The sequence below is a fragment of the Coregonus clupeaformis genome, chromosome 31 (genome assembly GCF_020615455.1).
Source record: "Coregonus clupeaformis isolate EN_2021a chromosome 31, ASM2061545v1, whole genome shotgun sequence".
Taxonomy (NCBI): domain Eukaryota; kingdom Metazoa; phylum Chordata; class Actinopteri; order Salmoniformes; family Salmonidae; genus Coregonus; species Coregonus clupeaformis.
Window position 1 is genome coordinate 5,145,754 of NC_059222.1, and position 15,357 is coordinate 5,161,110.

At 41.2% G+C, this 15,357-nt stretch overlaps 1 protein-coding gene across 5 annotated transcripts in view; it reads left to right on the forward strand.

The window, feature by feature from the left end:
- Positions 1 to 2,764: 2,764 nt before the first annotated feature.
- The window catches only part of tdrd1 (tudor domain containing 1), a 135,969-nt gene continuing 123,376 nt past the window's right edge, over positions 2,765 to 15,357 (forward strand). For all 5 annotated transcript variants that reach the window (XM_041858274.2, XM_041858275.2, XM_041858276.2 and 2 more), the window contains exons 1-4: positions 2,765 to 2,843; positions 3,397 to 3,554; positions 15,152 to 15,198; positions 15,279 to 15,333. In XM_041858274.2, coding sequence (XP_041714208.2) covers positions 2,788 to 2,843; positions 3,397 to 3,554; positions 15,152 to 15,198; positions 15,279 to 15,333 — 316 coding nt within the window. In that variant the 5' untranslated portion in view covers positions 2,765 to 2,787. The remainder of the gene's footprint in view (positions 2,844 to 3,396; positions 3,555 to 15,151; positions 15,199 to 15,278; positions 15,334 to 15,357) is intronic.

A 15,357-nucleotide genomic window follows, 5' to 3' on the forward strand; every position in this document is an offset into this window, starting at 1 on the left:
TGTTCCAGTTCAACGACAGAGACTACATGGTCACAGTTGATTATCTCTCCAACTTCTGGGAAGTGGACCATTTGGAGAACACACAGTCGAAAACGGTCATTCAAAAACTGAAGACACACATTGCACGCTATGGGATACCTGACATCCTTTACACAGACAATGGTCCCCAGTACTCTTCAGACGAGTTCCGAAGTTTCAGCAAGGCTTGGGACTTTACACACAAAACATCATCTCCAGGATACCCGCAAAGTAATGGGAAAGTGGAATCGGCAGTGAAAACAGCCAAAAGACTGATGGCAAAAGCAAAGAGAGCAGGTGCTGAACCATATCTGGCCATGCTGGATCACAGAAATACCATGTCACAAGGAACAGACAGCAGCCCTGCAATGGTGCTCATGGGAAGACGTACAAAGACACTACTTATAATGAGTGAAAATCTTCTGAGACCGGGGATGGCAAACTGTCAGCTGGAGAAGTTCAAAGAAAGACAGCAGAAACAGGCAAAGTACTACGACACCTCTGCTAAAGATCTCACAGAGCTGCAACGAGATGACAGGGTGAGAGTTCAGCCACTCACAGGACATAAACACTGGTGACAGAGGGCCACAGTAGTCAGACCAGTGGAGCAAAGGTCCTATGAGGTGAAGACAGAACAGGGACAAGTCTTCAGGAGGAACAGGCGACACCTGAGGAAGAGCAGAGAAATAGAGGAGGATTTCCCCACTGTTGAGGAGCCTGGCACAGAGCCAGTAAACAGAGCACCAGCTGACACCCAGCAGGGTGCTGAACATAACCTAGAGGTGGACGCTGCACCTCAACAAGTAGATCCAAACATCTCAGGTCAAGCACCTCCTGTTGTAATCAAGTCTCCCTACACAAGGTCTGGTAGGGCCATCCAAATACCTATACACCTGAAAGACTTTGTGGGAAGGTAACAATAATAATAATTAATGGACAGTCAGAGACAGTAAACAAACATTCAGTTCACATTCAAGTTTATTGCAGACATGGACTACAAGCCAAAGTTAGGTGGAGTCTGCCTTTGTTGTAAAAAAAAAAAAAAAAAAAAGAGAACATGTAGCAATATTGATGTTACACAGGAAACGGAAACCAGTTGGGACTTACTGTATGAATGTGCGGGTTGACAACATGCCTAGTAAAGTTTGCTTAACTATATATCTTTGTCTGTCATGACTACAACGCAAAGCATATTGAAACAGTTGTGTTGAATGTTAGTTTTGGACTGATGCCCAACTGAGCATTCTACTCAATATATTGTAACGACCCTGGGTTTATAAGCGCGGATATCGACTCTGCCTTGCGAGCATGCTTTTGAGGCACAGTCGATGGCGCGCTGGACTTCGGGCTAGAAGGTTGAGGGTTCGAGACTTGCCCCCTGCCTGTTTCATTACATTGGTGTCAGAAGTGATCAGACCTTGCATCCACGAACGTGCCTGTGCTTGGCCGGTGAGCGCGTTCCTGTAAGACGTTGAGTTGTACTTTGAAAGTACACTTTGAAGCACTTTGAAAGGAGGGAGTTTATATACGCGGTTCGAGACCTGCTCCCTGCCTGTTTCATTACATTAGCGTCAATGAGCGCTGATGAAGATTTAATCAAAAGTGCATTACAGTGGCTTAGAAATACAATGCCATTCAAAGGGAAGAAAATATTTAGTAGGAAAATCTTTATCATGTTGATGTAACCAGATTGATATTAGTTGTGGTCCTCTGTAGCTCAGCTGGTAGAGCACGGCGCTTGTAACGCTAAGGTAGTGGGTTCGATCCCCGGGATCACCCATACACAAACAAAAATGTATGCACGCATGACTGTAAGGCGCTTTGGATAAAAGCGTCTGCTAAATGGCATATTATTATTATTGTAGTATAAAGTTAGCTAAGATGGGGAGGACACCTGATTTGAGCTAGTTACCGTTAGCATTGCTAGCTTTTTTTGACTAACTTTGCTAGCTAATGACATTGACATCTGTCTAAAGTAAATTTGACGACATGATAATGTTGGCAAAGTTGTTTCCAACTAAACATTTGACTCCTTTAGCAATGTCTTCGTATTTCCAGGCACTATAGTGTCATTTTTGACTAAACAGTCGTTATCCTCCGTCCAGAATGACTGGGTTTATCACGACTTTAGGGCACCACTATTACGCCGCCGGTAGAGGGCGGCTTGAGAATGTTCATAACAATGGCATGACGTGACGGAGGTGCAACCTATGAATAGGCTTTAGATAATAATAATATGCCATTTAGCAGACGCTTTTATCCAAAGCGACTTACAGTCATGCGTGCATACATTTTTGTGCATGGGTGGTCCCGGGGATAGAACCCACTACCTTGGCGTTACAAGCGCCGTGCTCTACCAGCTGAGCTACAGAGGACCACAGATAGAACACAAGTATGCATTTTGGAACATACTCAATATTCCCTCAGTTTGCCACTTGTAATTACAATTTGGAGGGTCATTCTAGTGAAACTTCCAGGTCAGAACTCCGAACTTTCGATAACTCCGACAGCACGTGAAAGCCCCAAATATCTCAACGGGACACATTTGAAAAACTAACACCATTCATTTGTCTACCCTACTGCCTCTTTAATTGACAGAAGGGCTCGAGAGTGCATGGATGATCTAAATAGCATCATCAAAGTATTTACCAAACCAATAAATAGATTTATTTTGGTACATAGACTATATAGACATAGAACAACAAATAGCAACGAGGCACGCGCAAAATTAGGAGAGCAGCGCGCGGAAGATTGTCTAGTCCACTGCATATGCGCAGATATCAGAAACGAAAAGGCGCAATACCATGTGCGACAGCGAAATACAGGTAAATTCAAAGTTTTCACGAAATGACATAATAAATAATTATGTTTTCATTGGAAAACTACTCAGAAGTGAATTTTACACTATAAGTGGGTCATATTTCAATTAGCGTTTATGCGGCCTTTGGGTTTTAGCTACAAAACTAGCAAAACACTAGCGTCTAGCTGAGTTAGCCAGTTCATTTCGATACTAGCTAGCTACATGATATGGCTAAATAGTTAATTTACTAGCAAGTTAACTAGTGATTAGATAGGTAGACTAATTTAATAGTTGTCTTCCAATGATATGGTGGAAACGTAAGGTTACTTAGCTAGCTATATTTCGAATGCACATTTAATGTGCCACGATGATCTTGATAACACAGTCACAGGTGTCTGAGACTACTCTACATCACTCCATAACCTTCACCACCAATTGGCTAGCTAGCTAGTAGTCATTCATCAAACAACTTGGCTAGCTATATGGTTGCTCGCAAACGAAGTGCCAAATCAATCTTGTACTGATATGTTAATGTTTCAACAACCTAGCAAAGACTTTTAATATGCTCTTTGATTTAGGTTTGACAGCATGATCATGAACCGCGGCACTTTCCAAAACGTGGTGCAACCCAACATGCCTTTGAGGAGGCCGTCAACCAGCCCAGCAGGTGCCACTGCAACCCCAAGGGCCCCTGGCCCAAGACCAGACCGGCCTCTAGCGAGCTCCAACGGGGATGGTATTTGTATGAATGTGCAATGCAATGTGTTAAATGATAGTTGATTAGCGAGAATTTCGTTTTGAAATACATCTATTGGATTTATTTCAGTGTAATGACTGCTTGATTTTCATAATGACCATGCAGAATGTCTGTCACTTATAATACTGTAGTGATTTTAGTAGGGTGTTAGGGGTCAAAATGATACTGTGGTTCTGGTGTTATATTTTGGATTCCATGTTATAGAGAAGCGTCTCAGGAACACAGAACACTTTATTTCATGAGGATAGGACTTACCATTGCTGAGATCTTATTTTCAAGTGATAGGAAAAGGTCAAAAAGGTTGCGGACTGGTCAATGTTAATCCCTAGTCAATAATGGCACCAAATCACCTGTCTGGATTCTTAATTTCAACACGTTTTGTCCAATATCTCAAAATAGGGTTGTCATATTGTTATGACATTTTCAGGGCTGATGTAGAACAGAGTTGATAAAAAAAAAAAAAAAGAGTAAAATGTATGAAATTAAACTGCAATATTATGCAAATGTACACTTAAAATACAAATGAGGCAGTACGGAATACATAATTCAAGTAAATTAAGACTAATAATTTCAGGTAGGTTGGTCATATTATTAACAAATCTTCATGCTTTATGCAAAACAGTTGGTAACAATTTAAGAAATTAGAATGCAACCTTTTATACAAGTTCATGCAAATGCACTACTTAATATGCTAATTCGAATGTACGGAATGAAAAAAGAAAATAAATCTGCAAGGGATGAACGCCTAAATTCATTACATTACCTTGGAAATAATGGACTACGCAGCGAGACGAGGTGGAGCCGAGTCCCTTTGCAGAGTTCATTTTTCCAAGGTAATGTTAAGAACAGAGGCGTCTATCCCGGTTATACCACAGTTGCCAATGAAAACAATACTAAAGCACACATTTACCAGTAGAAAAAAATAAAATAACATTGATAATTCATACTTTCTCATCTTTTGGTTGCTAGAGATGAGCAACCCTGTCGTTCGTTCGGTTATTTATGTTGTTCGTTCTACATGTTCAGTTGCCATGCTCGCTGGCAACGTTATTGTCCCTTGCTTGCTAGCTAGCCAACTAGCTAGGGCTAACAGTCACGACCTCTGCAGACAGAATAGCAGCAAAGTAGCTGCATTTGCATTTGTTTAAGCTGTTTTCTATTGACATTCATTTGGACACATCATAGCAGTGAGTTGATGATGCCTGATTTTGCCTGGGATAGCTAGAAAAGTTTGCCTTTTCGTCAGGACACTCAACACTTTATTTACGAGGAGTTCGCATTGCATATCAAACACTAGGCTAGAAGCTAGCTAAATAGTTTGTTGCTAGCTAACCTTCCGATATGACAACCAAATAAAAAAAATACCAGTTGCTGAAAACAGCTGGTCAAACTAAAAACGTGGGAGGATTTGACAGCGTAGTGTCACTTGCGTTGTGAATGCAACATAGGGACCGGAGAAATTAATGTTCCATCACTCACCACGTTAGGTAATCAGATGCTCCAAAAAAATACATCTCTGCAAAAACAAATGCTAGCTAAGCTTTTCCTTGTTGGACCTGCGTTTACAATAGTTAGGTTCTGAACAGAGTAAACTCAAATGGACGACCTAGAAAAAGCTCAAACCGAGTTTATTCAACCCACTAGGTGCCTCAGCTGCAAGCACTCCATACAAGTCACACAAGCATATATTTATACCTTCCGACTAGATGGAGTCACCTTTGTATGACTATGATAAACAATCCGTGTAAGTTACTATGCAAGAACTGTCTGTTCCTCTTATTGGTATTGTCAAGGCCCTGCCTAAGTCTAGAACCTTCATGGGTGTGGAAGGGTGTGTGTGAGTTAGGACTGTAGTTAAAGGGTCGTCATGGCGGTCCCCTCTGACCCTCTTCCCAGAGGTTTCTTCTCTCTTCAACTGTTGACCTTATCTCGAGTTGAGTTCCACATCTCTCCTGGTACTAATTTCACTGAAACTGGCCTGCCTTATCAGGAACTGACACTATACTGTTGCTCTTTACCTCCTTCCTTAGGAATTTAATATTCAGCAATAACATGTTGGCCACTTGTCTCACTCAGTAACTTTCCATACACAAAGTTCCTGTTCACCCTTGTAACGTAATCAATAAGTTCAAATATAGTGACAGGAATAAGAATATTTAAAGTCCATTTTGGTTTGTGTGGTTGTTGGTTTAGCTTTCTGTAGCTTTCTATCAAGTCTGCATGTATAGGCGCATATTGCGTCATGATTGCAAGGTGTCCTGATATCTTTTCCAACTGTCCCGTTATCAGGTTTTAATGTCCATTCTAGAATGCCCTTCTAACCAATCAGAAACGGGTATTCAACAGTGTGGTGGTATAAAGCATCTTAAGCCCATTCATTTAAAGTAAGGTACTCATATTGTAAACATTTATTGACGTTTTTTGCAGAACTGGGAGGTTGTAACAATTTCATAAAGCAATACCAAATATTGAATTTATCAACAACAAAAATGAATTATGCGAATTAGTTAGTGAATTGCAACATTCCATTCACTTCAATGGGGAGTGCTTTTGCTAGACACACCTAGACACACCTAACTAACATAAAAACATTTTTTTCATTACTTTTGCAGTCAAGCGGATCTCTATCTCTCTCCCTCTCTCTCGACGGGCACTGTCAATACTGGGCTTGGAATAGTGCAGTTCACGATACTGCCTATAACACTTAATGGGCGGTTACCGGAATATCTGCATATAGCCTAATCGCCACCTTCTCAAAGAATTTTAGGAAGTTGAGACATCCCATTAGCAGATTAGCAAGTTTGTCAGGGCATTAAGACCAGAAAAATAGAGCCCTCTCCCCACACATACAGTGGGGAAAAAAAGTATTTAGTCAGCCACCAATTGTGCAAGTTCTCCCACTTAAAAAGATGAGAGGCCTGTAATTTTCATCATAGGTACACGTCAACTATGACAGACAAAATGAGGAAAAGAAATCCAGAAAATCACATTGTAGGATTTTTAATGAATTTATTTGCAAATTATGGTGGAAAATAAGTATTTGGTCAATAACAAAAGTTTCTCAATACTTTGTTATATACCCTTTGTTGGCAATGACACAGGTCAAACGTTTTCTGTAAGTCTTCACAAGGTTTTCACACACTGTTGCTGGTATTTTGGCCCATTCCTCCATGCAGATCTCCTCTAGAGCAATGATGTTTTGGGGCTGTCGCTGGGCAACACAGACTTTCAACTCCCTCCAAAGATTTTCTATGGGGTTGAGATCTGGAGACTGGCTAGGCCATTCCAGGACCTTGAAATGCTTCTTACGAAGCCACTCCTTCGTTGCCCGGGCGGTGTGTTTGGGATCATTGTCATACTGAAAGACCCAGCCACGTTTCATCTTCAATGCCCTTGCTGATGGAAGGAGGTTTTCACTCAAAATCTCACGATACATGGCCCCATTCATTCTTTCCTTTACACGGATCAGTCGTCCTGGTCCCTTTGCAGAAAAAACAGCCCCAAAGCATGATGTTTCCACCCCCATGCTTCACAGTAGGTATGGTGTTCTTTGGATGCAACTCAGCATTCTTTGTCCTCCAAACACGACGAGTTGAGTTTTTACCAAAAAGTTATATTTTGGTTTCATCTGACCATATGACATTCTCCCAATCCTCTTCTGGATCATCCAAATGCACTCTAGCACGGGCCTGGACATGTACTGGCTTAAGCAGGGGGACACGTCTGGCACTGCAGGATTTAAGTTCCTGGCAGCGTAGTGTGTTACTGATGGTAGGCTTTGTTACTTTGGTCCCAGCTCTCTGCAGGTCATTCACTAGGTCCCCCCGTGTGGTTCTGGGATTTTTACTCACCGGTCTTGTGATCATTTTGACCCCACGGGGTGAGATCTTGCGTGGAGCCCCAGATCGAGGGAGATTATCAGTGGTCTTGTATGCCTTCCATTTCCTAATAATTGCTCCCACAGTTGATTTCTTCAAACCAAGCTGCTTACCTATTGCAGATTCAGTCTTCCCAGCCTGGTGCAGGTCTACAATTTTGTTTCTGGTGTCCTTTGACAGCTCTTTGGTCTTGGCCATAGTGGAGTTTGGAGTGTGACTGTTTGAGGTTGTGGACAGGTGTCTTTTATACTGATAACAAGTTCAAACAGGTGCCATTAATACAGGTAACGAGTGGAGGACAGAGGAGCCTCTTAAAGAAGAAGTTACAGGTATGTGAGAGCCAGAAATCTTGCTTGTTTGTAGGTGACCAAATACTTATTTTCCACCATAATTTGCAAATAAATTCATTAAAAATCCTACAATGTGATTTTCTGGAATTTTTTTCCTCAATTTGTCTGTCATAGTTGACGTGTACCTATGATGAAAATTACAGGCCTCTCTCATCTTTTTAAGTGGGAGAACTTGCACAATTGGTGGCTGACTAAATACTTTTTTCCCCCACTGTACACACACAGACAAACCAATGTGGGTCGCTCTCACTCTCTCTCTAAATCAAATATCGGTATGAAGGTGCATTAAGAAGTGTACAGTAACAGTGCAAACATGACTAGCAGCATTGGTAACAGGTTATATACAACTGCACAGGAGAATAAAGAAAAGAAAATACAGTGTACAGTGCCGTATGCTTTAGCAATTAAGAATGTTTACTCTATGGCGTAAGGTGCCACCCATGCGCACACACCGCCATCCACCCACCCACCAGGGGTGATAACAGAGTACATATAATTGGGATTACATAATCATAAACAAAAAGCAGGGTAACTATTTACCGACTAGTAACAGTTAGTCCATATATATCACATTTATGTAGTATTCAGTAGCTTAACTGATTAGTCTTAACATCTTAAATGTAATGGCAAAATTTATATTTCCGCCTAAATAGACATACCCAAAAGTAACTGTTATTTATGTGTAATACATGGTTCTGACATGCCAAAACTTGGTATATTTGGAAAGAAGACATCTGGGAGATTATGAGGAAATTATCAGAAGATAGGAGTTACATGGTTCAGAATACACAAGATCAAGCACACAAATACGTTTTTTTTGTTTATTTTGAAAGTCATCTTTCATTGACAAGCTATAAGTGAATTATTGATTCACAGAGCTGGAAACACATCAGATGGCTTCCATAACATGTGAACAATATCAAAAAAATAATGGGATTGATAGACCTAACAACTAGAAATGGGCAGATGTTTTAGTAAGTGTTGTCAGGTGTGGTCACAGAACGTTTCCAAGTGTCCCTAAACCGCTCCGAAGTGACATATGTCTGTCAATTAGGTAATTCCTGTGCTATTACATATTTGCAATCCCTAAATACTATTTTTCAGTATAAAACACAATTTCTACCATATCAACCTCACTCAAACATTGTGGTGGTGTTATGGGAAATCCAGGGTACATTCAAGTTTCATTTCAACCTCTCCAAAGTGCCCGAATGTGGTAATTGCACTTTCTTTTGCACACTGGATGTGCCTAAAAGTTATTGTTCACTATAAAAACGAAACACTATTAAAAACAACACCAACCTCTCTCAAACATTGTGGTGGTGTCGGGGGACATACAGGGGATATCTAAGTTATTATTTTTTTTTCAACCTCTCCAAAGTGCCTGAACGATTAGCCTAGGCATATCCAATATATTGGTCCCACATACAAATGAACTGTGTACAAAAACAATATAAAAGCAACAGATATATATAAAAATGTATTCTCAAACACACTTGGTTTCACACGTGTCCTTCACTAAAAAAGGTGCAAAAATAGAAATAAGATGAACAATTTACAAATGGCATTTGTGTTAGTTTTACATCCCAGGTGTAGATGATTAGATTTCACTTTCACTCTGGCTTGTGCATGTCATGATAGTCTTTGAAGCAGTCCCTCTCTGCCAGGAAACAAAAAGCGAACTGGTATTTCGGACAGAAGATCTGGCATGTGTTTTGTGCAATGCTTGCAGTTCTTCCTTTTGTCTTTTTGGCATGTGTGTTGGATAGTGCCGCTCACCTTGAGTGGGGGGTCTTGAGAGGTTGCTTTGGGCCCCCAATTCAGCCATTTCCAACACAAGCTGCTCTCAGAAGGCCAACTGGGAGAAAGGGGTTTGACCTTTTGCTTTGGCCATCTGCTTGTGGAGAATGAAAGCATTTACTATAGCAATGTCCACAAAGTGATAAAAAAAAGTCTTATTCCACTTCCTGGTCTTGTGGAGGACCTGGTAGTAGCCTATCAGAGCATCAGATGGGTCAACACCCCCCATGCTGGCATTGTAGTCCTTCACAGAAAACATTTCCTTTTTCACCCTCCTTGAGACATGGTCGTTATTGAATGCCTTATGCTGTGTGGTGAGCATGGTTACCTAGTGTCCTTCCATTTCACAAAATGCAGCTTGTTAGCCCCACAAGCCTGTTAGTCCAACAAGCCCCTATTTTCTTTTTCAAGAGGTCTATGAAAAGTGGATGTAGAACCATCAGACGGGGTGATTGACATGGCAGTGGGGGGTGAAGACCTTGCCCGGCGGGGGCTCTTGCTGGGGAGGAGTGGCTCCCAAACGTCATTGAAATCCTCTGCATCCTCCACTCTGTGGTGAATAAAATAAAGGGATATATTGTTGTAAGACACACAGAATTACAGTTGACTAAATTTACAAAACAACATTACTGTGAAGGAAAAACACCAAGTCTAAACTTTATCTGTACAGTGACTTACATAGGTGTGAAACACACACAATGTAAACAGTAACACTTTGGAGGCAGAGGTGAGAACCACAAATAAACAATGGCCATGAGAGTTTAGTTGCCTCTCAAAAGGATGAAACTTAGAACAGCAAACAGTGAACTAATATGAAACATAGACAATAACTACTTTGGAATTATATAACATTGAAATTACTTGTAAAAAACGAAATACATATAGTAAATGAGCTATATAATGTCATGAAAATAATTTACTTACAGATCTAAAAGTGGATCCAATCCTTCTAGAAAGCAATCTTTGTCGGCCGTGTCGAAATACTCGTTGTCCAAATCGCTCCCCTGATCTGAGTCCGACCAGTTTTTTATTCAAAGCTTCTATGTCGGTATACTTATTTATAGCTGCCTTCTTTTTAGCTTCCTGTTCGATATTCTTAGTTTTTACCTTTTTTTTCTTCTTCTTCTTGAGAAGCCATCTTTTATGCTAAAGCAATGAAATCTGTTTCCAATGTAGCGTGCTCGTTGCGTCTCGTCTCTGAGCCAGGTAGCAATAGTTCGCATTACGCATAAAATGTTCTAGGCCTTGTTTTGTCCCACCCAGGTCAACTGCATATCCCTGGAAAGCTTATCCAATTGGCTTAAAGACTGTCAAGGTGCCGTAGTAATTTAAAAAAAATTAGCGCAAGTAATAGCGAATTTCCATGGATGCTGCTATCTAAATATGCTAACAAGCGCAAATGATAATAAACTAATTGCGAAGACAGGCAAAGACAGGCAATCCAGCTCAAAGTTATACATATATAGGTAGGTGCTACCTAATGTCATTTTTGGTGCATTTGGACATTTTACAAGCGAATGTGAACGAGAGACGTTGTGCAAATGAACAAAGTTTTGACGCATGCTTGTCTGAAGGAAGAACAGGACTGGCTCTGGAGCAGCATGTGTAGGCTACACGCTGTGTCTTGGTGGAGTCTGGAGTCGCTAGGCCTGCCTGCTCTGCTCGGAGAAGAGGGGGGAGGAGAAGACAGGTGAGAATGGAGAGGAGAAAAAACGCAAGGAAATCAAGATAGTGGTAGCTGTACAAGGACAGTGCCCTGCAAAAGTATTTATCCCCCTTGGCGTTTTTCCTATTTTGTTGCATTACAACCTGTAATTTAAATGGATTTTTATTTGGATTTCATGTAATGGACATACACAAAATAGTCCAAATTGGTGAAGTGAAATGAAAAAAAATTACTACTTTCAAAAAATTCAAAAAAATAAATAACAGAAAAGTGGTGCGTGCACATGTATTCATCCCCTTTGATATGAAGCCCCTAAATAAGATCTGGTGCAACCAATTACCTTCAGAAGTCACATAATTAGTTAAATGAAGTCCACCTGTGTGCAATCTAAGTGTCACATGATCTGTTACATGTGTATATACTGTTCTGAAAGGCCCCAGAGTCTGCAACACCACTAAGCAAGGGGCACCACCAAGCAAGCGGCACCATGAAGACCAAGGAGCTCTCCAAACAGGTCAGGGACAAAGTTGTGGAGAAGTAGAAAATATCAGAAACTTTGAATATCCCACGGCGCAACATTAAATCCATTATTAAAAAATGGAAAGAATATGGCACCACAACAAACCTGCCAAGAGAGGGCCGCCCACCAAAACTCACGGACCAGGCAAGGAGGGCATTAATCGGAGAGGCAGCAAAGAGACCAAAGATAACCCTGAAGGAGCTGCAAAGCTCCACAGCGGAGATTGGAGTATCTGTCCATAGGATCACTTTAAGCCGTACACTCCACAGAGCAGGGCTTTACAGAAGAGTGACCAGAAAAAAGCCATTGCTTAAAGAAAAAAATAAGCAAACACATTTGGTGTTCGCCAAAAGGCATGTGGGAGACCCCAAACATATGGAAGAAGGTACTCTGGTCAGATGAGACTAAAATTGAGCTTTTTGGCCATCAAGGAAAACGCTATGTCTGGCGCAAACCCAACACCTCTCATCACCCCAAGAACACCATCCCCACAGTGACGCGTGGTGGTGGCACAGTGGTCTAAGGCACTGCATTGCAGTGCTAGCTGTGCCACTAGAGATCCTGGTTCGAATCCAGGCTCTGTCGTAGCCGGCCGTGACCGGGAGACCCATAGGGCGGCGCACAATTGGCCCAGCGTCGTCCAGGGTAGGGAAGGGAATGGCCGGCAGGGATGTAGCTCAGTTGGTAGAGCATGGCGTTTGCAACGCCAGGGTTGTGGGTTCGATTCCCACGGGGGGCCAGTATGCAAAATAAAAAAATAATAATGTATGCACTCACTAACTGTAAGTCGCTCTGGATAAGAGCGTCTGCTAAATGACTAAAATGTAAATGTAATGTTTTTCATCGGCAGGGACTGGGAAACTGGTCAGAATTGAAGGAATGATGGATGGCGCTAAATACAGGGAAATTCTTGGAGGGGAAACCTGTTTCAGTCTTCCAGAGATTTGAGACTGGGACGGAGGTTCACCTTCCAGCAGGACAATGACCCTAAGCATACTGATAAAGCAACATTGGAGTGGTTTAAGGGGAAACATTTAAATGTCTTGGAATGACCTAGTCAAAGCCCAGACCTCAATCCAATTGAGAATCTGTGGTATGACTTAAAGATTGCTGTACATCTGCGGAACCCAACCAACTTGATGGAGCTGGAGCAGTTTTTCCTTGAAGAATGGGTAAAAATCCCAGTGGCTAGATGTGCCAAGCTTATCGAGACATACCCCAAGAGACTTGCAGCTGTAATTGCTGCAAAAGGTGGCTCTACAAAATATTGACTTAGGGGTGGGGTGAAAACTTGAGCGTGCATACCTATTCTGTTTTTTTGTCCCTAAAAAATCCATTTAAATTCCAAGTTATAAGGCAACAAAATAGGAAAAATGCCAAGGCGGGTGAATACTTTCGCATGCCACTGTAACTCATCCAAAGGGCTTTGACTTCTCAGACAGGGCAGAAAGCTAACGCAATATGATGTCCTGTCACCGTAGTTAAACTTAGGGGTCCGGTTAACACACGCAGGGAAAAAAAGAGAACGCTTAAGAAATATCTTGCTGCGTTTTGTAAATGCAGATGTAAACTGCTTCTTATTGTAATATCTGCTCGGCGTCAGACAAATTTTGTGCTTCAGTTGCACTTCTCCGCTCGGATGAGAATTCACGACCGGCCATTCTATCAGCAGACAGTGCTCTGACTGATGTGTAGCTACTTTTCTACTGTACTTTTCTCAAAATGCAAGATTCACTTTAAGCAAAACATTAGGAAATGTAGCTGGCTACATTCTTTCTATGATAAACATTAGAAATATGATGGCCATGCATTGTATTTGCAAAAATACCTTGCTTTTTCATTGTAAGCTGATGTACGTGTGGCTGCCAGCCGAATAGCGTTGCACTTCAGATGAAAATGAAGGTATTTTCTGCCAACTGTGTTGCACTAATGTATTTTCTGTGAAAGAAAAGTATAGTTGCACGTCCCTGATCACACTATTGAAGAAAAATTAAAACATTGACTTTCATTATAGAACATAACCCCTGTCCATACACAGCTGGACTCACCTGCTCCCACTTTCTCCCTTTGTGCTATTAACAAACAAATGTGAATGGCTCAACTGTTCTGGAGAACTACGGTAAGCTTCATGATGTAAAATCATGTGACCGGTGAAATGAAGAACGCAATCTGCTTTATCTCCTAACATGTTGCACAAGTTGACTGCAGGTATTTACTTAAAAAGTAGCTACAAATATTAAAATGTGTTGAAAAACCATCCCGTGGCTATTTCTACGGTGTGTGTGTATATACGGTATACTGCCAAAGCCTACTTCTCACTAAGTCTGAACTGTAACACAGAAGGCTACACTACTTGTCTAATAAGATGGCTTACTTCTAAGGTAGGCCTACATCTGAGTTGGGTTACATTGTTTGGTGTTGATGAGTTACTGTAGTGATGGAAGGATAAGCTGCACCGTATCCAGCAAATAATTAGCAGAGGCAAATAATTAGCCTAGGTGGCTAGCTGCCTGGTAGCCACCTGCACAGCAAGATAGATGCATTTTAAATTCAGTAATATATAGCTTTGTTTTTATCGATTTGTAGGGCTGTAGCCACTGAATTCTGGTAGTTTACACTTGAAATAATCCAATCATCAATCACAACATTTTGCGCTGGCACAATACCCCCACTGCAGAGTAGTGCTGCCTCTTGCCCAGGGTGTTACATCAGCGAATGGCGTCAAGCCAACAAACACTCCCTCACACAGCTAGCTACCTAGCATCTTGTCACAGGGGGCGCCACGTGAGTTTGTACCAATCCATGAAAACCCATACACCAGAATGTTGCTATGAAGCTCTACTTTGTAACCTGCAATGTTTTTTTTTTTGTGTCTCTGAAAACATAAATGACCGAAGCGAAGGAAAAATGTTTTACCTTATATTTCAGTCCTAGGACGTTTGATGACCGTATGACACCCACAGCACTTTCCCATACTTGTTGCCTATACAATGTCACATCGATCTTACGCTGGTAGAGTGCTGAATACCCATCGCAAAGAGCAAATATGAACACCGATTTTGCGGGTTTCATAAAGGCTCTCCCACAGAATTTAACATTCTAAACACGACACTTTACATTTGGGCTCATATCATGTAAATATCATAATGTACAGTATTGTGATTTTTAGACATGGTTAACTTCCACGTTCATGTTTTCAAATGATTGATGTATTTTGATGACCACATTATTGACATTTAGTGAACATTTATTTGATCACTGCTGTTTTTTGTAGTATTCTCGCATAGCGTCCATTGTTTGTGGTGTCACCTAACACCCTAATTTTAGCATGTCAATAATTATCATTCTTTTCTTTGTCAAAGCTGAGGCCAGCCGAAAAGAAACCACTGTACTCACAAACGGCTCTATGGTATGCATTTATTATTTTTCAATTGGAATATCGATTTTCCATGTCTCAAATGTATAACATTGTTATTTTGCCCTTTATAGAAAACAGCCTCTATGCCCCCATTCACTAAGTTGTGCAACTACTGCAGTCAGCAAGGTTGGTCTTATTTCCTTGCTAATT